Source organism: Rhineura floridana, chromosome 3 (assembly GCF_030035675.1).
Source record: "Rhineura floridana isolate rRhiFlo1 chromosome 3, rRhiFlo1.hap2, whole genome shotgun sequence".
Lineage (NCBI taxonomy): Eukaryota > Metazoa > Chordata > Lepidosauria > Squamata > Rhineuridae > Rhineura > Rhineura floridana.
Window position 1 is genome coordinate 40806849 of NC_084482.1, and position 26189 is coordinate 40833037.

Genomic DNA, 26189 nt, shown 5'->3' on the forward strand with positions numbered 1-26189 from the left:
TTCCCCCTCCATTACCAATAATGGCTCTGGTTGGCACAGTTTGGACCAGAGCTATGGAAGAGATGGGGAGGATTAGTCCAGGGATGATAAACCTGCAACCTCTAGATATTATTGAATTCCAACTCCTGCCAGGCCAAGAGAATGTGCTCAGTGACCAGGAATTATGGGAATTGAACAATAACAACATCTGAAGGGTCGATAGGATACCCATCCCTAGATCAGACTTTTCAGTGCTGATCAAACTGAAGTTTTTTTTTAAGTGAAAGAAAATAATAATTGAAAGATCCAGTTACAGGTCTCCTGTTTGGCCCTTAGACACTCTTTCACCTAGTTAGTGAACCTTCCGCACTTTGCATCCTTGGCTTGTGAGTCCATCTTTCCATAGACCTGCTTGGCCCAGAAGCTGTCCATGAACATATCTGTCCCCAGGGTTGCTCTGTTCATCACATCAACACCAGTCAGGTGCATGCTACTTTCTACTGAGGCTGGGAGGCACCATCCAGCAAGTGCCTGTGAACTCCACTTTCCTTGTGATGTGATTCCTGATCTCATTTCCTCCCACTCTTCTCCTGACTGCAGCCCTTGTTCTTCTGGGTGCCCACTCCTGAATCTCTGCCATCCTCTCCCTGCCTCCACACCATGCGCTGTGACAGAAAGACCTTGCTGGTGCTGCCTCTCATGCTGTGCTATCCCCTTACCAAAGGCCCAGGCACTGATGAGGCCAAACAGTGGCACACACAGCCCAGCTTTCTCATTCATAGTGAGGCTGCCGTGGCTCTTAATGGTAGTAGAGTTGTGCCAAATTCAGAAGTGCAAGGACCCTCCATGATAGTTACAACCACATCCCCGCATCCTTTTTTTTTTTTTGCTGCTGGGTTGAGAATGAGTTCCTTGTTAATGCCTTCTCCCACAATAACAGATGTCGCTAGGGGAGAGGGTTAGCCACTGAGAAGAGTATTCTCAATAGCTGACTCATCTCCTTTCACTCTGATTGGCTTCAATCAGCAGGAAAGGATAAGGAAGACAACTCTTCTCAATGGCCCGCACACTTCCCTTTCATGCTGGTTGGCTCATAGGATGCTGAAGACATTGGGACCCTACTCCCAAGAAAGGAAGGGGTTTAAGACTCCTTGAGGACCCCACATGACTGGACCCCAGCTTAATGGCCACAGCAGCCAATTATATGAATAGCTGGAGAGGCTACTTTGGTTTCCCATTGGCTCTTTCCAGAAAACTATAGCAGAATCAGCAACACTAGGATTCAAAGTTCTTAAAAACGGCTGGGTGGAAAGGGCAGCTGAAGAAAAGAGGGGCAGCATAAGCAGAATACAAGAGAGAAAGGGAGGAGAAGTCTCATGCTCAACACACACTGTTGCTCACTATCCTGAAACCATTTTTCTCTTTCCTATAATGTGACTCAGTCTAATTTTACGGTACCACAACAGAAGACAAGCACAGCATTACATTCAGGTGCTGGTGTTGGGGTTCGTGAATTCTACTGATGATATTGGGAGGGAATTGTGATCCTGAAGACTAAAAGCGCTTGAGTTCAAACGTGGCAGGATTCCACTCTTTTTTGCCCTTGAATAATTTCATCCAACCCTAGAGGTGTAGGGACAGGAGGGACGGGTTGTGCTTACTCAAGTGATTAAACTGTGCATATGATCCAAGAGGTAGTCATCACAGGTAGAAGGTCCCAGAGTATGGCCTACAAGTACTAGAGGCCACCACCTTGCTGGAGCTAAGCAAGACTGGGTCTGGACAATGCCTGGATGGGAGACTGCCTGAGAACCACATGTATGCTGCCTTGTGTTTCAGGATGAAAGAAAGGAGGGCAATATAAATGTAAGAAAATAAAATAAATAATGGGGATATAAATGTAAGGAAATAAAATAAGGGCTGGGTCCTGGCACAGCAAAGAGATGAGGGTAGGGTTGCCAGGCTCAGGGCCTGAGACTGATCCTGTATCTTTAGGAGAAGAGAAATTCAGCCAAGTGAAGGTGTTCTTGCAACACTGTAATGGGAAAAACCACAAGATGGAATTCTCCCTTCCCTCTGCACAACTTTTAAAGATACAGAAGACCTCTTGGTTGCCAGGCCTGGCCTCCAAGAGGTATTCTGTATCTTTAAAAGTTGTGGAGGGGGGAGGGAGAATTCCACCTTGTGGTTTTTTCCATTACAGTGTTGCAAGAACACCTGCACTTGGCTGACTTTCTCTTCTCCTACAGATACAGGATCAGTCTCAGGCCTTGAACCTCGCAACCCTAGATGAGGGGGTTTCTCAACTCAAGCCCTGGGATAGAGCTAGTTTGATGGATTCCTAGATCTACTCACAGATAGACAAGGCTAGTCTCGGGGACATACCTGCCCAGGTGTCCTTTGTTGGTTGAGTCACTGTATTTGTTCTTAGGTTGTAAAACCTTCCCCTGTTACCTAGTAGCACTGCAGCCTTAAGGAAACATCCTCAAATTGCATTCTCTTCTTCAATCCAAATATTCTTATTTGCCCTTTCTAGGAGCCTTTTCAGTGCACCAAGTGCTTTGCATCTCATTTCTCTTTTCCGAAGCCGGTCCAAACAGTTTTTGCTGTCTGAGGTGAAGAACAAAATTGCCACCACTTTGTTCCACATAGAGAAGCCAATCAGACTGGCAGCTCAATCTCTCTGCAACAGTGATGCCCTCCACCGTACGTGAAAGCAGCATGCTACTTGGGGGGTGCAGGGGAGGCAGCCTGGGCCACACCACCCTGGAATCTTAGTACTGCTCCCAGCATCTGCCACCTGAGGTAGCCACCTCCTCTGCCTAATGGCAGGGCTGGCCCTGCTTTCTTCCAGTAACTTTGTGAGGAAGGCTAAATTAGGCTGAGACAGTGAACTGGCTTAAGACTATTCACTTAGCCTCATGGCTAATTTGAGATTTTAACCTGAGTCTCCCATAGCCAAATGTAGCACTTCAGCCCCTACAACTAGCTGATTGAAGAAAAAGAACACCTTACTGATGAATAGGGCTAGGAACTGCGGCACACAGTAAAGGTGCAGAGGAAATGCCCTACCTCCTGACTTGTGAAATCATTTGTCTGTGACGTGCCATCACAGGTTTCAGTTCTACACAATGAAGACTAGAATCTTACTTCCCTGTTTAAGCCTGTCCTGGACTTTCAATTGACAGATGTGGCAAGGAACTCCTTTGGGCATCTGACAGTGCAATCCTATGCATACATACTCAGAAGTAAGCCTCACTGAGCCCAATGGGACTTCCTCCCATGTAAGTGTGTATAGAATTACAACCTGAAAGTAATTGAGCGGATACAGCCTTTCTTCTTGACACAGACATTGCCCACATTTTAAACCAGACCAGGGTTGTACTACCAGCATTGTTGCCTGGGCTTTGTTGGCCTCAGTGGGATACAAAGAACTGCTCCCCCCCCCCCAAAAAAACTATCCAGTTCTGATTTTTATCCTCTTCTCTTCTCTTGATAAACACAATCCATTATAATTATTTTTAAATATATATATTTTAATTGATTCTAACAACTGCAAAATGTACATATTTCCCAAAGGCAAATTTTTCTTGTTTTATGTAGGTCCTGCTTCATCTCTGGCAAATAAACAAGTAACTCCATAAACCCAGACACATTTATAAAGGATTAAGAGTGTTGGACTACGAGCTGGGAGACCAGGGTTCAAATCCCCACATAGCCATGAAGCTCACTGGGTGACCTTGGGCCAGTCACTGCCTCTCAGCCTCAGAGGAAGGCAATTATCATGGAAACTCTATTCATAGGGTCAACATAAGTCAGAATTGACTTGATGGCAATTCATTTCATTTTTCAATATCACACAAGTGAAGGAGGGGGGGAGGAATCTCCTCTTTCAGCTTTGCAATATCAGTTAAAGTACAATTAATTTCAAAAGCTCAGCCCAGCTATCCACCCTTGTAAACCAGGATGGTTATTAGGGAGCCAGGGCCCGCCTGATGGGAGAGCGAGATCCTTTTTTAAATAAACTAGAGGTGAAGCAAGCCAGGTTCAGCCAAAGGTATGTATATGAGACATGGTTCATTCAGCTTTAACCTAATCAGTGGATGGAATCATGTTTGTGCATGAGGGTGTCAGTACAACTTTTAGTGACCAGAGTTGTTTGCAAGTCCCTGCTTAACAGAGTTAGAGAATGGATTATTTAAATAAATATGGCAGGATCTGTCAAGTCTGTAATTTCTAAAGTTTTCCAGTCGGATCCATTGATTACAAAACAAACAGCATGGGACACCCATGCATAGAACTCTTGATGATGAGGATGGGAACGCGGGCGGGGGGCCAGTTTCTACCTATCCCGTCTGTCTCTCTCGCCTTCCCTCCTAATATATATATATATACAAATCTCCGCTCTTCATTCCTGTCGGGGAGCTAGTTCGGTGTTCTCTGATTGGTCAGAGCGGGGCACAGCCCCAACCAATGAGGTGCGAGCTAAGCTTCCCCTTGAATGAAGTGTGTGTAATTTGTGAGTTGTTGTGTGTAAGTGAAACTGATCAAAGCGCCACAGCCGGCGATCTCTTGGCTCGGGAGGAGAACTTGCCATATTGGAGGGCGAAAGAGAGGACGAGGAAGGCGACCAACTAAACACCCGCTGAGCCAGAGAGCGAGAGGCTGGTGGAGTACCTCAAAAAACAGAACGCCTTCACTTTGGGGATCAAGTGGCTTTTCCTATCGCCCTCTTCTCCATCCCGAATGCAGAATGCCATAGCTTGAAACACGCCGCCGCATGCCAGGAGAAAGTGGTAGCGGTGGTGGGCGGGGGAAAAAAAGCCCAAACGGACATAAAATAAATAAGATCTTTCGACAATGAAGAGTAACCGGAATCGAGTTTTTTTGCCTTGGCTGGTTTTCCTTCTGTGGAGCCTACAGTCTGCAGCTTCTCAAGCAGGTAAATGACTGATCCAACCGTGAGTCTAAAGGTTTCATCTGTCTTTCAGCTGTTGTGAGCGGAATCACGGGGAGAAAACTGCCCCTTACAATAACACAATTGAGGGCCTGTTTAGCCCCAAACAGGACCTTAAACTGCGGGTGTGTTTATATCACGATTATATTGTTTTCCCCTTTTCCTTGAAATCAGAGCCGTGGTGTTTGATTATCTTTCTCTCGTTGTGTCCGCTGTGGGGAGGGGAATCGTGTAATAGTTTCGCCTCATGGAGCGACGCCTTTGAACCTGTGCAGCCGCCACTACTGAGCGGCAAAACCTGTTTGTGTGTGCCTCCTCTCTCCCCCCCTTTAAAGGGAGAGTGCAGTACACATTTATCGTTCGTTTTCGCAATTTGTACGTGTTTGAGGAGTGTGATTCTGGCTCGCTGATTGTGCGGTTGGAAGGAAAGGCGTGTGTGTCTCCAAAACGACACAGGGAGGGCAGAAACTTCAAGACAAACTTTATGGAATCTGTAAAATGTTGTTTCGCCTGCTTCGTCAGTTGAACGATTCTCTGCCTGAAAAGGGTTGGGTTTTGGATCAACCCTGGAGAGGACGGGGGGGTATTTTAGGGTGCTCCTCGAAATGACAGAACCAGGATTTGATCTGAGCCAGGCTTCAGTCCTCCAAACATTTTAATTGATCCCTATTTACACATTTATTTATTTTATTTACTTATTTATATCCCACCCTTTTCCCCCAAACAAAAGCTTGGACTTGTTTAAAACTTAAACCCTGGCACATGTGAAGTAATGTTAATAAATCAGTGCCTTAGAGCATGTGCAGAGTGCATATCCCTCTTCACTCCATAGCCCACCCTTATATAACTGGGATTTGAGGCTTACCAGAGATATGGGTCAGAGGGTGTGATTTCCAGGTAAAATTCAGCTCTTTCTGGGTTTTTCTTTGTTGAAGTTAAGTGTTTTTGTGGGGGGGGGGGGGAAATCTTACTGTATTAGGCTGCAATCCTATACACACTTATCTGGGAATGTCACTTTTCTTACGCAGTTCATCCCCAAAACTTTATTCCGAGCCACAACTGCTGTTCTCTTATCTGAAGGCCACTCCACACATGACGTTGTTAACAGTAGCATAGTGGCAAATTCGGAAGTGCAGGGTCTCTGTACGATAGTTATAGCCATTACCACCCCTATTTTGCTGCTAGGTTGAGAATGAGATCCTTGTTAATGCCTTCTCCCACAACAATAGACATTCCTAGCAGCCAATAAGCATCAAAGGGGAGAGTGTTAGCTACTGAGAAGAGTCTTCTCAGTAGCTGACTCATTTCCTTTCACTCTGATTGGACAAGGAATCATGTTAGAAGACTCTTCTTAGTGACTAACACACTCCCCTTTCATACTGTTTGGCTCATAGGATGCTGGCGACATAGGGCCCCTGCTGGGATCCTGCTCCCAAAAAAGTAAGAGGTCTAACACCCCCTGAGACCCTGGTTTTTAAGGAGAAAGCCTACACCTTCGTATGTGTACCCCAAACACTGAATTTACGCAGCTAATTTAACATGTGTATCCAACATGTAGTTGAAAAGACATTTCAGCCAGAACTGGTCATGGCTCCCCACTAAACAAATCTTCATGCTGTTAAAAATAAAATAAAATAAAACAGCTACACCTGTTGATTTTCTGTCTGTCATATAGCTCTTAAGAATACAGAACCCCTTCTGGAGAGGGGGAGTATCAACCTCAGATCTTAGGAGGATACACCTACACTTGCTTGGAAAGTTAGCATATGAACATAAAACTCTTTTTATTTATTTATTTATTGCATTTGTATACCGCCCCATAGCTGAAGCTCTCTGGGTGGTTTACAACAATTAAAAACATTAAAAACAAATATACAAATTTAAAAACACAATTTAAAAAAGCAATTTTAATTTTTTTTAGTGTAGTGGTTGTAAGAGTGCTGGATTACAACCTGGGAGACCAGGGTTTGAATCCCCACACAGTCATGAAGCTCACTGGGTGACCTCACTGCCTCTCAGCCTCAGAGGAAGGCAATGGTAAACCATCTCTGAATACTGCTTATCATTAAAACACAGGGTCGCCATAAGTCAGAATCAACTTGAAGGCAGTCCATGTCCATTTCAACTTTTTTTAGGGGAGGGAATATGATTTGGGTCAGAATAACTTCCACCTCTTGGTTCCCTATCCAGGGCACATACTCAAGATCGTTTAGACTGCAATCTTAACCCTACATACCTGGGAGTATGTCCCACTGAATTTATATGACTGAGTCGGAGTAGACATGGTTAGGATGGTGCTGTTAATGTTGATCAGTTGCCATCTCCTAATGCCTTTTAATAACCCTGCCCTGTTGGTGGCTGAAAATGTGGCAAAGGAGTGGATTTATCCTGCCCTTTCAAAACAGGTTTATGGGGTTCAATAGGGGATTCTATTCCATTGTAGTTATTGTGACTGCATTAGGGAGTGGCAGCTGCTCCAGACTAATTATTAATGAGGGTGTGAGACTGTGTATGTGACATTCCAGTCACTGATATAGATTAGAATCCTGACTCCACCTATATGGCAAGAATGGGGGGGAAGATAGGCTCTCAACACTTTAACTAAAGGTGATTGTGAGTAGAAAATCCAATGAAGTAACCAATGTCCTTCTACATAATCTCCAGTGTGTTATGTTTACACAAATTCTGACCCCATAAGTTATCACCATAATATTTCAGAGTATCCTCTATTGGAAATGCTCAGCTTGCCTCGATATTCTGGGGATGTGATGAAGGGGAATCTGAGTGGAGAATTCTGTGGGGTCTTCTTGTTCAGTACACAGAAAGAAGTGTTACGTTACGTATTGCTACTGATGCATGATTTTCTCTGCCTTCTATATAATATTAGAACCTGGGATCATCCAATTCAACTAAATGTTGAGGAGATTCAGGGGAGATAAAATCAAGTCCTTCTTCACGCAGAAGTGGCACATTGTTAAATGATGGCATTTGCCACCACAAGATGTGGTGATGGCCACCAACTCAGATGGCTTCAAAAGGGGATTAAGACCATGGTGGGGAAGGGTATCGATGGCTATGCAGTGAAGAGGGAAATGCACTCTGCACATGCAGAATGCCCCTGAATTGCTGGAGAACACACATGGAGAGGGGCTATTGTGCTAATGTGTTTATGGGCTCCTGCTGGGAGGAAGGGCGGGATATAAATTGAGTAATAATAATAATAATAATAATAAATGTCCTACTTGTGGGCTACCTAGAGGCATCTGGCTGGCCACTGTGGGAAAGAGTGTGCTGGACTAGATAGGCCTTTGGACTGATCCAGCAGGTCTCCTCTTCTCATGTTATAATTAATGGAGGGGAGACTTCTACTGTCTGGTGAAATTCTACTTAAGGGGCGGGAGACCTACCTTTCTACCTTCCATTGATGAACTGGCCAGTGGGGAAGAAAGCGGAGACTTATTCATTCCTACCAGTGGTATATTCTCCCACTCTGTCAGATTCAGTCCATTCCTTGGGCAGGGAGGTTCCAAGTGTGAAGATTAAACACTACAAAGGGAGAAAAGGTTTTGATTTGAAACGGGCTGGCTAAGTCCACTGCCCTATCTTGTTTTGTGGCTTCTTAAGCTAACAGACTGGGGAAAACTGAGAGGTTCCTTAAATCAATGCTGTTCAAAAGGTTAACCTCTCCAGTTAGGCACTGTAGTACTTTGGATTTTTTTGCACAGCATTTCCTTGGCCAAATGTTGTAAAATAAACACTAACAAACAACTATTATTTCTCTTTTAGTGGTGGTGGGGAGAAACAATTATAGATGTCCTTCTCTCTTAGACTCTGGATACAGAGTCAAAGCCTGAGTAGCACTGTTGTTTCATGTTAATTAACATGGCAGCAATATCTTTGGGGTTTTTTGTTGTTGTACGTTGCTGTGAGACTCTGTTTAGCCGAAAGCAACCAATCTATGTATTGAAAAATAATAATCAAATAATCTGCCTTTATGCTACAATAGTCCATTCAATCGCAAGCTTTTGTTGGCGCTCCTTGGCTGGAGTCATGTGGTGTTACAGACAAGAGGATTGGTTAAGTGGCCTGCAAAACAAGTGGGCCAATCACTGTGGTCATTGCGTCAATTACTTTGCTTGTTATGGACTTGCAGAACTTGGTTTCTATCAGTTCACCAACTTCATCTGTTTTGTTCTGTGAGAGTGTTTCTGCAAGACGCTTGCAAGGATACGTGAGCTAGGTAGGGTCACTTGGCTCGCCTGCTGTCCATGAATTTCAGAACACCTATGCATAGCCATTATAACACCCCCTTTTTGCCAAACTGTCCTTGTAGCAACAATCTTTCTCATCTCTTGAGGCTGGAATGTTTGCATTGGCACAAATGACATAGAATAGTTTTATGCAGCATTTCTGCTGATGTGTATTCAGCCTGTTGTACTTCGCAGGAAGCTGCAAGGCACTTGCATACTGCCCCTATTCACCAGAACTGATCACCTGTCTGTGAGATCAGATCCTGTACATAGGTCATCATCCAGTGTGTTGTTTGCCAGAGCTTGGAAAAGTTACTTTTTTTGAACTACAACTCCCATCAGCCCCAGCCAGCATGGCCACTGGATTGGGCTGATGGGAGTTGTAGTTCAAAAAAGTAACTTTTCCAAGCTCTGGTTTTGACTTTACAGAGAGATTACATTTTGCAAGCTTTTCTGCTACCAGCACCGAGACAACTGTGACACACTCTGAACCCTCAGAGCTGTTACCTGGTTGAAGGTAGTGATTAATACAAAAAGACACAATGAAACTTGTCACAATGAAGCACCTCTGCGGTCCCTTCTGTTGCTCAGTGGTAGAACATCTGCTTTGCATGTGGAATGATCCAGGTCTAATCCCCAGCATCTCCAGTTAGATGGGGGAGTATTTTGATTCAGTTTGAATTTAAAGCCAGTGCTATCAAATTTGCAGATTCTTAAACAGCAGGAGAACAGAAACACCCTTTGAAATCTGCACGTATCTATGTTTTGCGATGCAGCCCTCTAGCCAAATAGCGCTTACATCCATGCATGTTTTAGGGGAAAGTGTGCATAAAAATGAATATATTCATGAAAATAAAATACAAAAAGGCAATCTGTTAGGAGAAATTGCTGGGAAATGTGTACATCAGTCAAAGCTGCATACAAAAATATGTGTTTATTTAGGAGAAATTTGCACTGAAATGCTGGAGAATTTTCATGAGGATTTTTTAAAAATCGCAAATTGCTGCAGAAATGTGGAGAACTGAAATTAAGATTGGGAACATGAGAACCTGAGAGAAATGAAATTGGCAGAGCTTTCCATCCCTATCTCCAGGTAGGGTTGGGAGAGACCCTACCTGAAACCCCAGAGAGCTGCTGCTTGTTAGTATAGACAGTATTGAGCTGGATGGACCAATGGTCTGACTCGGTATAAAGCAGCTGCCTGTGTTCCCAGCTGGACCGAAAATGGGGATCCCATTGTCTTTTCTGTAACTTAATATCCCCTTACTGGCGGAAACAATCTTTGTTTTCTCCTTAGGTTAAGGAGTTGGTCTTGGTGCACAGCAGTAGGAAGTCCAAGTGTTGTGAACCTTGTTTATGTTTTCATAAAGAGCATTTGCTAATGAGCTCTCTCTTGCTCTCCTCCCTAGGTTAATAGAGACCAGGTTTTCCCAGTTGCTTGAAACCAGTTTTGCATCAACATTCTTGACCTCTGCTAATTGCTTTCCTTTTGTATGCTGTAGCCATTGTCAATGGAGAGAAAACAAACAGTGTCCATCAGATAAACTAGAGGGAAAGACTTCCTCTCTGTAGAGATCCTTACTTTAAGACACACCTGACTAAGTTAGATTGGGAGGAAATGATTTCCTCCTTAAGAGTCCTTGGGTCATGTTTTTTTCCTCTCTCCCAGACATAAGCTGGCCTTAAAACCAACCTCTGATAGAAAGCGTTCCATTTTTGCATTTTTCTTCCATGTGAAAAGTGTGTTTGTGTGAATGCACCTGCACAGACCTTTCCTGGCTCTTTTCAAGGGTTGAAAGACATGGGAAGGGCCCCAAACTTTTAAAAGGGCTGGATCTGTAGGCTCTGATTTAACCATTATAATTCTAAAGGCAATGCTTCCGCAGGATCCTTGTGTGACAGAGAACTTGATTTGAATTTGGTGCTGCTGAGGCTTAGCCTGAGAAAATGAAATGAAACAATCAAGAAAGTAAAATTTTGAGCAGGTATGGAGTGTCTCTTCCCCTCCCTCAAATGAGCACAACCATGCCACACACATCTGGGAAAGGTGTCCCTGACAGCATGGGAAAGGTGTGAGCTGTGCTATCTCTAACATTTAGGACAGAGCTTGGAAAAGTTACTTTTTTGAACTACAACTCCCATCAGCCCCAGCCAGCATGGCCACTGGATTGGGCTGATGGGAGTTGTAGTTCAAAAAAGTAACTTTTCCAAGCTCTGCATTAAACACCAAGAGAGATCCAATTCCAAATACAGAGCGTGACCTTATATTGGATGTGTTGCATAAGAGTATAGAGCCAAGGAAGTCAATGTGGTACCCTCCAGATATTTTGGACTACAACTCCCATCATCCTTGCCTACTGGCCAATGCTGGCTGAAGCTGATGGGAGTTGTAGTCTACAACATCTGGAGGGTACCACATTGGCTACACCTGTTATACAGCAACCTATGTAATCGCCTAGTATAGCCTTCATCTTGATGTCAACTGAAGGGAATTCCTTTAACCTAATACAGTAGGGCCCCACTCATATGGCGGGTTACATTCTAGACCCCCACCAAAAAGCGGAACTACATCAATAAAATGGTGCCCAATGCCCGAAAAACGCTGTAAAAGTGGAACAAGCGCCGTAGGAGTGGGGCCTTACTCTAATTACTCTAATTGAAAACTGCAGTATTAGCGGAACGCCAAAAAGTGGGCTACCGAAAAGTGGGGCCCTACTGTATTGTACAAGGGCACCCTTCTACAAGAGCATCCTGTCTTGATCCGAAGGCTTTAAGTTGGCAAGAGGAAATCCATCTTGCTCATCACAAGCACTGTCATACCATCTCTCCAACACCTGTATATCCACTGGTCCTAATGCTTTTCTCATATCAGTATCATAGCACACACTACAGTGCTCACCATCACGTATACTCTCTTCATTTCCTCCAAGGCGGCTCCCTTTCAGAAGGGGTGTTTGATTCATATATGCAGGATTTTTTTTTTTTTAGATTAAAAAGACTGTAAACTTTCCAGTTCCTAGCCAATTCTCTGCTCTGTTGATAGGCTTAAAACAACTACTACACCTCTACATGGATTTTTCTAGGCTACAAACAAAATAACTGTATCTTGGGGTTTGGAGGGAACAGAAAATCCTCAGTCCAGGTCCACCCTGCCTTCATGCAGCATTAGCCACAAACTGGCTCCCTGAAGATTAACCCGCAATGAACTTTGGATGCCAGGATTCAACAGAGAGGGTGCCAGAGGAAACGAGATGCTTCTGCCAAAGTGCCTGCAGAGCACCCGGCTCCTCCAGATAATGTGATGAGCAAATGAATCAGGACGTACATCAGAAGGGAAGGGAGGGTAAAATTCTTAGAGCTGCACCAAATCCATGATTTATTTGTCATATTTCTCCAAGACTGCAGTGGCTCCCATGGAGCAATTTAATTGTAACTTCACAACAACACTGTGAGGTAGGTTTGGCTAAGAGGCAGTGACATGAGCCAGTGAACTTCCTAGCTGAGCAGGGCTTTGAGTCCCAGATTCTTGCATCCAAACTCAACATTCTACCCACAAAGCTGCATTGGCTTTTATTATCAAGATCAGGGATGGGGGAACCCTCAGCTGCAGCTCCCTCTCATCACCAGTTGCAGCCAGCATGGCTGATGGTCAGGGACAATGGGAATCCAACATAATCTGGAGGAACATAGGTTGCCCATGCCTGACAGTGCTCCAGATTGCCACACAAAAATCTAGCAATTTCTTAAAAAGCCATATGAAAGAGAAACTACTATTTGTGTGTGTGGGAAGCTGATTTCAGGCTTTTATGCGTGCATGTCCTTTGCGTAAGGTGTATGATTGTGACTGGAAGAAGCAAAGCCAGTATTGTCAGAGGGATAAGGATCCGTGGGGCTGAGATGCAAATGATAACAAGGCAGTGGCCTAACAATGGAGCCTATTTCTCTGATATATTTATTTCTGGTTGAAATCTGTCCAGTTTCCAGCCCTTGGTTCAGACCCTGCCTCCCGCTCTGAGATAAAAGAAGTCTTTGTTGCTGGACCTTCCCTTCTTGTTCGATAAGTGAAAAATACCAAATTTCTTAAGCCTCTTGCTCAACGGTTTTAATTTAGAAAATCAACATGTTAGACCAATGGAATGAATTCATAAACCGTAGCGTTTTGCCCTTATTTGAATTAAAGCATGGATGTGCAGGGAATCCACCACAGATTGTCATCTGTGGTCTTGCTCCAGAACCATATTTCAGTGCTAGATGTGAAAAAGCTGGTTGTGGTCACTTCCTGGAGAGGGAAGGTACTTTGTACATGCTCAAAGACTTTGTGCACCCCTTCCAGCCATCTTGCAAATGCACAGGTAAAGGGTCTCTGCCAAAGCATGCCAAAGCAAGGGTGGACAGATGGTGGATTGTGGACCACCAGCTAATTATGGTGGACCACCTAGTGTTTTGCTGTTCTCTGGGCTTCTTGCAAAGCAAAGAATGCTGGAACTTGATCTGCTTCCTCCAACAAGGCACTTCTTATGTTTGTAAGCAACAAGGCATATTCGGGATCAGTCAACACTGAGTACTTATGTATTCTTCAGGAACCCTATGAACTCTCCCTTTATTTTTTGTAAAGTTCACTGAAGGACCACAGGGTTTCTAGTCATTAAAATAAAAAAAGAACAAAGGACTCAGACCACCACAGATATAGTAGACTAGCTCCTGGCTTCATCAACAGCTGGAACATGACATGGAAGAACCTTGGCTGATATTGAAGACAATTAATCACATCCTTAAGCGCACACACCACCTTTTCTCCAAGGAGCTCAGGATGTACAAATATGATTCCCTCTTCATTTTGCACGATAATTGCAAGGCTAGAATGCTGGATTAGAGTTAGGGAGATTCAGATACAAAGCCCCACACAGCCACAAAACTCACTGGGTAACCTCGGGCCAGTCTCTCTCTCTCTCTCTCTCTCTCTCTCTCTCTCTCAGGCTAACCTACCTCATAGAATTGTTGAGGATGAAAGCGGGGGGGGGGATGTAGATCCACTTGTGCCACATTATGAGGTCCTTGGAAGGAAGGTGCACGATCAGTTTTAAAACAGGCACTCTGCAAGTTTGGAAATTGACTCATAAATGCTCTAGATGGCTCATGGAATTGCAGATAATTTTGGTAGGGTCTATAGCCAATGTGATATAGTAGAAAACTCCCTCACTGTTTAAATGTGCATTTCAGCCCTAATTGTGGGTTGGGGTGATTGCGGGTAATTGTGGGTTAGCTAGAGATGCTCATGCAAATGCACTGATGTTCTGCTTCACATATTCTGGGATGTTGACACCCACCTGGCACAGAAACTGTAGTTCTGGGTCTCCTCCTTGGAGGAGCTATTTTCTGCACTCTCTACTGTTCTTCCAACAGGCTCTGCAGGCATCCATTTCCATGTGGTGCCCTAATCTCTCCCATCTATGTACAGCTCAGGCTGTCAGAGATTTGCATGGCAAGGGCTGGGCAGGATTGTCCCTCCCATCTGAATCACTCCAAAGGAGGGGGGGACTTTCATAACAGGTAGTGCTTGTTGAGTAAATAGCTACAAGCTAAAAACCAGGTGTGTGCATGGACAGGAAGGGTGGCTGCCCAGCCATGAAGCAACTCAAACCAACAGCAAAACAAGAGGGTGGGTGTATCGGAGGGGTGATCTGCTTGAGGGATTGTCTCCAAAACAAGGGGTGTTGAAAAATATAATGGCCATGGCCTCCACCCACAGTTGGGGTGTGTCCTCCTGCTAGATTGGCACAGGGCGTCTTTACAAACAGAGGACTGAGTCAACTGCGCAAGAGAAAAACAAGACGGATGGCCCCCATGGTTAAAATGGGAGTGACGGACAGGCATTAGGAAGGCCCATGGAGTCGTCACCAAGCAATCTTGGGACAGGAGGACATAGGTTTTGGTGTCTATGGGAGCGGGTTTTTTTAAGTGAACAAAGACTGACTTTTCTATTTTTATTTTAATCTAGTAGTGTTTATTTTGATCCAGTAAACCCTTTAACAAGGTGGTCAGCTAAACATTATTTGATTAAATGAAGGTGCACTAGTTAGATCAAAAGAGATGAAATCATGTATGTGTGTATTGATCTATATATAATATTTTCCAGTCAGCTGAAATGACCCCTAATGGCAGGGAAACCCTGGAGGGGCAAAATGATTGTTACTTCCCTCTTACTTTGCTAAGATGGGGGAGGAGGAAGAAGCGGGCAGAGAGGGAATGCACCACAGGAGCACCTGTGCCCTCAAGTGCAGCTGCCTGCGCTAATTTTAGGCTGTTCAACTTTGACATTGCCCCCTCTTTAAAAAATGCCTGTCAGAGTCTGCCTTCTACATTCTTACGCCTCCTCTTGACAGAGGATACTCATTTGGAACCCAGCTATAGCAGGGGAGGCACAAATAAAACTCTGCTAGAGGGAATTTTGTAGTGTATATACTCCCTTGGAATATTGTGTAAGTTCAGGACTGGCTTAAGACATGACAGATTCCATCAGTCAACTGTTGGGGTTGCATCCTACAGTTTTTATAAGGAATGGAGGGTGACATACCCCCTTTTTGAATCCTCATAACAACCCTGCGAGGTATAGGTAGATTGTAGGAGTGTGACTGACCCAAAGTCATCTAGTGAGCTTCGTGGCAATTTGAACTCTGCTCTCCTTCATATGAGCCCGACAATTGCTGTGGCACTCTCTCTCTCACCAAATAATAATGCTTAGAAGGCAATTTAGGAGGACTCTTGTTTGGGGATGTTACAGGTTTATTCTGAGGCATCACCTTGGTTTCACTTTCTTTTGTTTGTTATACATCTGTGCCACAAGTTCATAATTTCCAAAACAGTTTTATCAAAGCCCCAGTGAAACTGAATGTCCTACAACGTATGTGATTATATGGAACCCTCCTTGCTGCAGTTGGTCTTAGAAAAAACTGCTTGCCTTATCTCCCAGCTGACTGTCACATTCAACAGTACAGGAGGAAATTCTAAATTGCCACCTGGCAGCTTATGGACGCTCCTTTCTTTGTTTGTCAGTATGGAAAAAACTGTAAGCGGAGATGGAGAGCCTGTAGCCCTCCAGATACTGTTGGACTCCAGCTCCTGTCAGCCCTTACCAATAAGGCCAATGGTTAGGAATGATGGTTGTTATAGTCCAGAAACATCTGGAGGGCCACAGATTAAACTGGCCATTCTTATCCCATTGCGTGCAGCATCTCACCCAATGGGAGATCAGTCTGAGATAACCAATCAAATCCAAGAGTTTTATTATCATGCATGTGCCAGGAAAGTAGGATTGCCTCCCCCCCTTTTTTACTGGCCTGCACCTTTTGCTTTGAACATCAGTTTGACAGTCAGAAATGCAGCAGGTAAAGTTACTCCTTCCACTAATTTCACGCTGAGAAAAGCTTCATGTTCAGGCCATTTCCAGTAAGGCATAGGTTGTAGCAAGACTTAAGAGGTGGAGGGTTCCACTGTCATGGGGCAAACAGCTCACTATGTGGCCTTACTAATCTAACTTGCCACACAGGGGCTGGTCTCTGGGGAGATTCTAATGGGACATAGGAGAGGCGGCAGCAATCTTCTTAAGGTGTTTTCTTCAAATTATTCTAAAAGTGTTGATTTTCCCACATCTGTGGATTGATTGAATGAAAGGGCCACATTGACCAAACCTCACATCTGATTTTTTAATTTTTAAAAAATGTATTATTATTATTATTGATAATGATGAGAATAAATTTATATCGCACCCTTCCTCCCAGTAGATGCCCAAGGCAGCATATGCTGCATTAACTGTGTCCAGAAGTGATGCATTAGAGACTGAAAGTTATTGTTAGTGCCACCTGCAGAAATGGCCTTAGCCTTCCTACCTCAAGTAAGTGGCTTTGTTTGGATATATGCTAAGCCATGTTTTCATATCTCAGGCTCGCACACTTTCCCCTCTCCTTTTGTCTTCCAGTACGGATGTGAGGAGATCAGAAGCTTTTAGCTTGCTGTGTTATCTAAACCTAGACAAACTGTAGATAATATTAACTATGGCTTGTTGAAACAAGCCAGCTTCAAAACTTACTTTGTGAGGCTGTTTTGCTTCAACTGACTACAGTTAAGAATGGAATAACCATAGTTTATGGTTCAGACAATTCACTTAAACTGCAGCTAGCCCAAAACAGAAGCAGCAGCTTTCAATCTCCTCCTCATGGTTGCACCAGAAGAGAGGGGAGGATTGGAAAGTATGAGCCTTAGGTTCATTGGGGTTTGTTCTTGTAACGCTAAACTGTGGTTTAGTATTACATCCAAATTAAGTCATTGTGAGCTTTGAATTCTTCCTGGAAGACAACAGGGTGTCAGGACAGATAGTACTACTATGTAGCATTTATATAGCTCTTTTCGAGTGTTCAAAGCTCTTGATGTACATTATCTAGTCATCTGTACAACAACCCTGTAACGTAGTTGAGACCAATTATCTGCATATTGCATATGGAGGAAGTGATTGGGTCTAAGAGAAAGGCAAGCCACTAGAGAATTTATGATTTGAAGCAAGATCTGAACTGTGGCTTTCTAAGTTCAATGGATCTATTAAGCCCTGTTAACTGCATATATGAGACTTTATGTATAAAAAAAGTTTCACTCACTGAAAATGTTTCTTCTTTTTGTTAAATGGTTTTGTTTATATTTGCTGCCCTGGGTTCCTTCAGAAGGAAGGGCGGGATATAAATTCAATAAATAATAATATCACCCCTCATATACCTGGCTGGTGCCCTGGTTCACCCAACCAACATGATTTCTCTGTACACAGGAACAGTAACATGCATATTATCCACACAAATAAGGGTGGTGATGGTCTTTCTTCCCTCTGATGTCACAATGGCATAACCCCAGTTGGCACTAGGAACCGAAAGGGTAGATGGAGCTGACAAGGTTCCGTGTCAATTGGAAATGGCCAAGAGCCAGGTATGAGTACACAATTGGCAGCTAATGATTTACAGAAACCTGAGCTGTAGCTTTTTAAGATGGGAAGTAGCTGGGATTTAGCAAAATTGGGGACTGTGTTCTCCATCTTTCTAAAGAAGCCAACTTCCTCCTGGTTTTAATTCACTCTGATTATTCTTGAGCTGTGAACTCAGCCTACACAAACCACAAGCATGCAGTGTGTAAGAAGAACAGTGGGCTATTATTACTTTGAATAATAATCATTTAAAAAATCCCTAAAATGAGATTGTCCCTGCGCCCACAGTCTGATAGACACAACACAAGAGGAAAAAGCAATGGGGAGAGACGAGGAACACACACAGATTGTTGTATACTGAATGTTGTATGCGAGATGTTTTTTGGACCATCTTTCTAGACTGGAAATGCACAACTCAGGTTTGTACTTGTTTAGGGCTCTGAGCTGTAGTTCCAGAAGGGCAGCAGTGAAGATAGAAGTATTTATAAACAGAAGAATGCAGAGAAGGATCAGAGATCAGATCCCTTTGTGGAGAGGTATTACCCTTCCTGCTATCTTTCTCCCACCGCTGACTGTTTCTCCCAACTGCTCCAGAGCTGTCAGCTTCTTTCCTCCTTTCCCTTTTGAAGCAGATGATTCCCTCCGAGCACAGTCTTCATACCTTTCCACTCTTTGTCAAAGTCACTCAGGAATGCTCCTAAGAGTCACTGATGCAAGTTAGGTCATTTTGGACTCTGGACTTAATGGCCTTATGAGAGCACACACACACCTTGTCTTTAGATGGCAATATGTATGACTTAACTTAGTTCAAAATGTGGGAAGCCAGCCCTGCTGCATTTGCCTCCCCCCCCCTCCGCTTATGCTGCTGAGTGGGGACCCTGGATATCTGTTCCAAAGTCTTGCCTTGATGGCATCACTGATAAGAGTCTGAAAGGACTGTTAACACTCACTTTTTTAGAAGAACTTTACAGAACTGAACCTGAGCGCCACTTCTATCATCACATCCATACCATACATTTTCAAGCACATGTCTTCCTCCAAGGAATCTTGGGAACTGTAATTGACCCCTCACAGAGCTACAATTCCCAGCACCCTTAACAAACAACAGTTCCCAGGATTCTTTGGGGGAAGCCATGTGCCTTACATATATGGTGTGGATGAGTAAATTCTTTTATCAGTTCCCAGTGCCGGTTGTGGAAGGGCCAGGGGTGCCATTTCAGGGTTCAGTGGTGAGATTGGTGGAGGAGGGGCAGGGAGAGGTAAAATAAATGTTAGTGTGGATGTCGAGATTCAAATAGCAAGGCCTTCTCTTAGATATATTCAAGCTCAAATTGCAAACAAATAAACAAAAAGCAATGTATTTTAAGAGCATTTGTCATGTTTACTGTTTCATACCTCATTTTGAAAGTGGGGAGGAGGTGCAGTTGCTCACCCCATCCACTGAAATGCCTCCCCTGATTGTGGGGGTTCTGCACCTTCATGGTCGAACAGACCCTTTCACTGGGAAGTTATTAGCAATAAGAGGGGGGAACCTTCACAACTCCTTGTGGTAATTCGAATGAATTCAACTTCCTTGCTTCTTTTTCTCAGCAAATACTTCCCCCTGCTCTTTCTGCTGGCTTTTTAGTCATGGCTTAGCCAAACTTGACAGCCTCGTTTTGTTATCTCTGAGTTATTTTTCTATCTCACCTTTTAATTTTATAATAAAGTGGTGGTGGATGGAACTATGGTGGTTGGGTGGGGGGGAAGACAGAGGGACAAAGACAAGGACGTTTCCCAGAAGGGGAGAGATAAAATGCTGGGCAGCAAACCCAAAAATGGAAACGGGCCGAAGCAGCCGCTGTGTAGCCAGCAGCAAGCATTGTGTATGTGTGTTGCTGGGCGTGAAGGAATGTGGATGGTGTAGTGCTTGGTTTCATGTGGCAAATACCAGCTCGGCAAATGAATGCATATATATTGCTTCTGATGTGGACTTGGACTTGGTGGGATTTATCCAGAAAGTGCTAAGGGCCAGTTGAGAAAGTAGGAAATGTTTAACAGAGCTGCAGGTGTGCCTTGAAAAGAAAAAGAAACAAGTATGACCGATATAAATCTTTTTAAACCGAATTTCCTGTTTTATATGCAAACACGTATCAATGCTCTCTACCACTACTAGCAGATAGAGTGTGTCAATGCAAATCCTGGTCCGTGAACTCTGTTACCTGGATAAATTACTGTATAGTTGTATATATTTGTATATTTAGCCTGTAGAATTTACTGCTTCTGCTTGTTGTTGGGAGGGGTATAGAGCTATGCAAGGTGCTAAAACTTGTCCAGGTCCCCCTCTGTCTTCTGAGATTTAACGAGGTATTACCTATTCATGTTGAAGTCTTTCTGCTGCTTTCAGAGGTTAGATCTTATTTTCTATAATGAAAGCAGGAATTCTGAAGATGCTGAATTCTGCAGGGCACAATCATAGAACTGTGGCATAGGTTCAAACTTGACTACTAGTCCTTTCTTGGATATGCCTAGCTAGGTACTGCAGGGGCCTCCAGTGCCCCTTTTTTCTCTCAGGTAGGATGCTAAAGCAACTGGGTATGAAATTGATGTATTTTTTAATTTTTTAAAAAAATTATTATTGTATTTGGATATACAGTATATATTGAGTGCCACTTTCTTAAGTAAAAATAGCATTTTACCTGGAAGAGCTGAGATTTGTGTTCTTTGCCCCCTAAGCCACTAGCTGCATAAGCACCATACCTTTAAAGCCCGTTCCCTCCTCCCCTCCCGCTATCCAAAGTAGATTACCTCTCACAGAGATAGAATTCCCAGCACCCTTAACAAACTACAGTTCTCAGGATTCTTGGGGGGGAGGGGAGGCGGGAATGTGCTTTGAATGTGTTTTAAAGGTATGGTGTCTACTCAGGCCCTGTCTGCCTTCTTTGTAGCTTCTTCTCCTTCGCAAGAGGGGTAAGTTTGGGGGGAGCAGCCTTCCCCTGCTGAGAACATGTATTTCTTTCTCTCTTTCCCCCTCCTCCCCTTTTTTAAATCTTGGGACATGGCTCTTTCTGTCTCTGTAGCTCTTTTGTTTCAAGCTAGTCACTGCTCTGACAAGCCGGCAGTATAGAAAGGCCCCTAATGGGCTGCAGCCGCGGAATGAAAGCCAGCCCAACGCCTTTTCCATGCAAGGGCATAAAGGCTCCCCATTGTGTAGCCATGACAGCCATTTAATTGGAGGGGGCTCTGGGTCGGGACCCTGGGGCAGCCTGCGACTCAAAAACGCCTGCCCCCTTCGCTATACACCCACCGCCAGCCTTCTCTGGCAGCACAGGGCAGGCTGTGGGAAAGGGAGACAGCTCGCTTGATCCCTTGGCGATGAGAGAAGAGGGACGCACCTTCCTTCTGTGGGAGGGAAGCGGGGAGGGGAATCTAGAGAGGATCAGAAGAGGGCGGGTTTCACAGCACCATTTTCTTTTGCCTCTGCCAATCACGGGGAGAAACAAAAACCCGTGAAAGCCCTGCCCCACAGCCAGCTTGTTTGCTCCTTTTCCTTCTAAGAATTTAAGATTTGACTTTCCCTGCATTTTGTTAATTTTGTCACAGCTACATCCTGCCTTTCCTCCAACAAGCTCAGGGTGGCAAACATGGTTCTCCCCCTCCTCCTATTTCATGCTGGCAGCCACCCTGTGAGGTAACTTAGACTGGGAGAGATTGACTGGCCCGCCCAAGGTCACCCAGTGCATTTCTTGGCTAAGTTTGGGCGGGAACCTTGGTTTTCTTGGTCAAAGCCCTAGCCACTATCCCACATGCCCTCTCATGCATTCTATATATCTTTGCAGCTTTAAGGACTAGAAACCTGAGCATTTTCCCCTTCAGAATAAAAATGGAGATTCTTAGGATGCTGAGTTCTGCCTAGCTTGCCAATATCTGTGTGAGAAAGATGTGGAGAACACATAGCCCTGGGGTGGTGGTGGTTTTGCCTGAGTTTTTTATTTTCTTCACTAAGAAAATTTAGTTTCTTGAAACAGACGGCTGTCAAATGTGTGTTTTCTTTGAGGCCTGTGCAAAATGGGAGCATCTACTCTATTCCCCTAAAATATCTTGTCCCTGGGATCAAGAGCTCATTGGTTTTCCATCCCTCACCCCTGCTCCGTTCAAGTCACTTTGCCCACACTCAGCTTGTCTCGTCATTAAAGCCCTACATAATGGTTTGCACTAAGGATTTCTAGTTACTTTGGTGCTGCTTTCTTTAATGAGTGCTGATCTGCATATGTCCTGCAAGGTCTGCACCTGCTCCCATGCCCATCCTCAAGTTCAGCTGGAATTGGGCATTGTGGGGCACAGTCAGGAATGGTGTCAAGGGAATGGTTGGTGGGCACAGTTCAACCTACAGTATCTAGAATAGTGAAAAGATGTGTGGTGAGTGTGTAAATATCTCCAGCTGGCTCAAACGAGACAAGTTGCACGTACTAGAGGAATGGGCAGGGTTGCCAGCCACTCAGTGTTTTAATGGGATGACCAGTAAAACCGCAATCTGTCAGGTTGCCAGTATTTGGGTGTGAAAAGCTACTGAATTCATAACTTTCTGGCTCTGGCCTACTCAATCCCTCCAAGTTCTGCCTGCTATGGCTTGGATCCTCAAGTGCTCAGGGGTGGGTGACAACCCCAGGAGAAAGTTCTGTCACCAACACCAGCAACCATACATAGCACAGCTTGCTGTCGATGGCAGATCTGATCTGTCTGAGAGAGCGAGAGAGTGCCTTCTCAGTGCCAAACAAGGCAGTCAGTCAAGACACTTAGCATTAACAAAACCCATGCATCAAGTTTTCCCAAAGGAAAACTGGTGTGTGTGTGGGGAGTATGCAATTCCATCCTACTGATCTGATTGACTTTACAGCTGAAACGTTCAAATCTCAGACATCTTGTAATATTTCCTGTTGCTTTTGTCCTTCCCTCCTGCTCCCCCAAGACATGCGCCCTTGTCCACCTTTATAAAGGACAAGCCTTCCTAGTCAGCTGCAATTATTCTCTCTCTCTCCCCCCTCCTGCCCCCGCCCAGGCAGGCCTATCAGTGCCACATGCCATAGATATCAGCCATATTCCATACATGCCTTTGCAACCCCATGGCAAAAAGACCTGATAGCTTCCATCTGATAATATATGACAACTTGAACTACTGTTCATCCTTGGACACCAGAGCCTTTCAACAAGATTCTCTCCATTCTTAACAGACGGCTAGGAAATAAAAGTCGCTCTAGGTTGCTAGTGGGGAGCAACAGTGGGCCAGAGCGCTGTTGGTTAAGGACACTATTTTTGCTAGAATGGAAAGAGACCATCCAGGATAGTGATTCTTTCTCCTCCAATATTTTGTTGAAAACATATGGAGAGTGTTTATCCTCACAATCTTGTGAGAGGCAGGTTGTAACTCTTTGTGCTGTTCCTTTCTCTTAAGAAGAGAGCCAGTGTGGTTTAATGGCTAAGGTGCTCCACTAGAACCCGGGAGACTAGGGTTCAAATCCCCACACAGCCATGAAACTCACTGGGTGACCTTGGGCCAGTCACTGCCTCTTAGCCTCAGAGGAAGGCAATGGTAAACTCCCTCTGAATAACGCTTACCATGAAAACCCTAGTCATAGGGTTGCCATAAATTGGAATCGACTTGAAGGCAGTCCATTTCATTTTTCTCTCTCTTAAGAATGTATAGGCTGCCCTTCAATAAGTATACTGTCAGGGCTGTTTACAAGTCAAACAATAGAATACAAAAGTTGTAATACATAATAAAACAACAGTTAAATTGAAAGAGAGCACAAAACAGGACAGATAAAATTGGGAGATTAAGGCCTGGGGAAGTAAGGTTTTTGCCTTGCCTAGCGGTAGTCCAAGTGAGTCTTCCTGGAGAGAACATTCCTCAGTCAGGACACTACCACCAAAAAGGCCCTTACCTCCCGCCCCCCACCTGCTTTCCACCTTGCCTCAGATGGTAGGGGGGCTCTGATGTAAAACTTCCAAAGATGTTCTCAGGGTATGGGCAAATTGTGGTCATGCTCAAAAACGACGAGTTCTGGAAACTGAATACATCATTTAAATGAAGCAAGTGTCACTTTCCCGTCATGTTGTGTCCTGTTCATTTTGCATAATTTCTCACCATGAGAAGTGGTAAGTATGGAAAGCACTGAAGCATTCCTTCTTAGTCCTTGGAAGTCCTGGCAATGCCCTTCTGGTATCTGAACAGACTCAGTGACAAGATCGGCAAGGCTCTTGGCACCCCTCAAATGGGCCCTTCAGTGGTGGTATCAGTGCCCTCCTTGTACTTTGGGGTTGGCATCCAGATACAGCAGCATGCATAAGTGCACGTGTGCACACACACATATACACACTCCAGTCTGGCTGGAAGAGTTGCTGCTCGCACTCACCATTTTAATGCCCCTGCAACACCTGTGAGCTCTCAGTCTACATAAAGGGTCTTTCTAGAGTCCTAACACAACATCCCTCTAAAGGCATTGTGGGGAAGTTTTAATGTTGGGTGCCAGACACAGCCATTTGGGCTCTAGGGTGGAGAGAGGCCCAAGGCCCTGATGGCCATAGCTGGCATTTTGGTTGGTAGGTGATAAGCCCTCCTGAGAATGCCAGTCATTGGCAACTGTCCAGCCCCTGATGCAGTACCTGTATCTGAGATTTCACTAGGAATTGTCTATGTATTTTCACAGGCAAAAGATACTGTTTGCTGGTGCTTTTCTCTTTCTTTTCATCCAGAAATGAGACTCCCAGGAATTCCAAACCTGACAACAAGTTCGATGCTTGCACTATCTGCTCATGGAAGAGCATGATACATGCAGCCCTGCTTGTGAATTCCCGATTTGTAGATCAGGAACTGAACTAAGTGACCATTGCTGATCCAAGGCTGGTTGCTTCTGTATTCATATTTTTCTCCAAATTTGTCTCATTTTTTTATTCCTAAGAACCCAGACAACATTTATTCCTGTTACATTCTTGTTGTTTTTCCTATTCTGCATTTCTGAAAGCTGTTAAATTAATCCCTGTTTTAAAATCATTGCAGCACAGTATTTTCAGGTATCAACTAACTATAGCCCTATTGTCTCACCTGGGCAGAGATATGGTTTTTGAAGTGATTAGTGATGGTGTATAACTCTGCCTTTCTGTTTTACTTACCACTTAGGAGTGCTAGATTTCATTCCTGTCAATTTAATTCTAACCTCTGTCATTCTTCTAAGTTTTCACTTGGAGTACCTTGGCAGTTTCTGGGTGTACCAGTGCCAATGTATACACACTGCCCCTTTGAACAAAACAACACACACACAAACACAAATACCCGGTAGTAGTGGCAGCAACGGTGGTTCCAAAAGAGTGCACTTGGAGCTAAATTAGAGAGGTTAAAATTGCACCGGTGAGCTGTTAGGCAGGAAAAGGAGAACAGGACTGAATCCAGCTCCCTGTCCCTACTTCCAAACAGCTGATCAATAGAAATCTATCCTTTTTGAAACGTTCCACATGTTCAGTCCCAGGCTGCATACACACCATACATTTAAATCACAGCTCCCTTCCCAAGAATCCTGTGAACTTTAGCGTATTAAGAGTGCTGGGAATTGTAGCTCTGTGAGTAGTGGTAAATTACAGTTCCCAGGATTCTTTGGGTGGCGATGGAGGGGGAAGTTATGTATTTTAGATGTATGGTGTGTACACAACCCTATTTACTAGTTGTTAAGTAGAGGCAGAGGGGAAGGAATAAGAATTATTGGGATGAACATATGTGCGTGTTGCACACTTGAAATGTGAACAAAGTGACTAGAAAATGTGCAATTAAACCTGAACAGTATAGCATTAGGAAAGTTCCCCCCCTTCTCTCTCATTCTCTCTCTCTCCCTCTCTCTCTCTCTCTCTCTCTCCCTCTCTTTCTGTTGTCAATATTCACCATCTAACTGACTGCAGCTTTGTGGTTGATTTCCGATGTCAATATTTTATGAAGTGGATTAAATAAATTGACCACTGGAGTCAACAGAGCAATTATGAAAAGTTACAGAGCATGCAACACGTTAACTCCTTG

General features: G+C 44.2%; 1 protein-coding gene across 1 annotated transcript in view; it reads left to right on the plus strand.

Annotated features, from left to right (window-relative positions):
• The first annotated feature begins 4423 nt into the window (after positions 1–4423).
• ERBB3 (erb-b2 receptor tyrosine kinase 3) overlaps positions 4424–26189 on the plus strand; it is a 94092-nt gene continuing 72326 nt past the window's right edge. Inside the window, exon 1 of the mRNA XM_061615500.1 lies at positions 4424–4921. Within this exon, the coding sequence (XP_061471484.1) occupies positions 4840–4921 (82 nt within the window). The 5' untranslated portion in view covers positions 4424–4839. The remainder of the gene's footprint in view (positions 4922–26189) is intronic.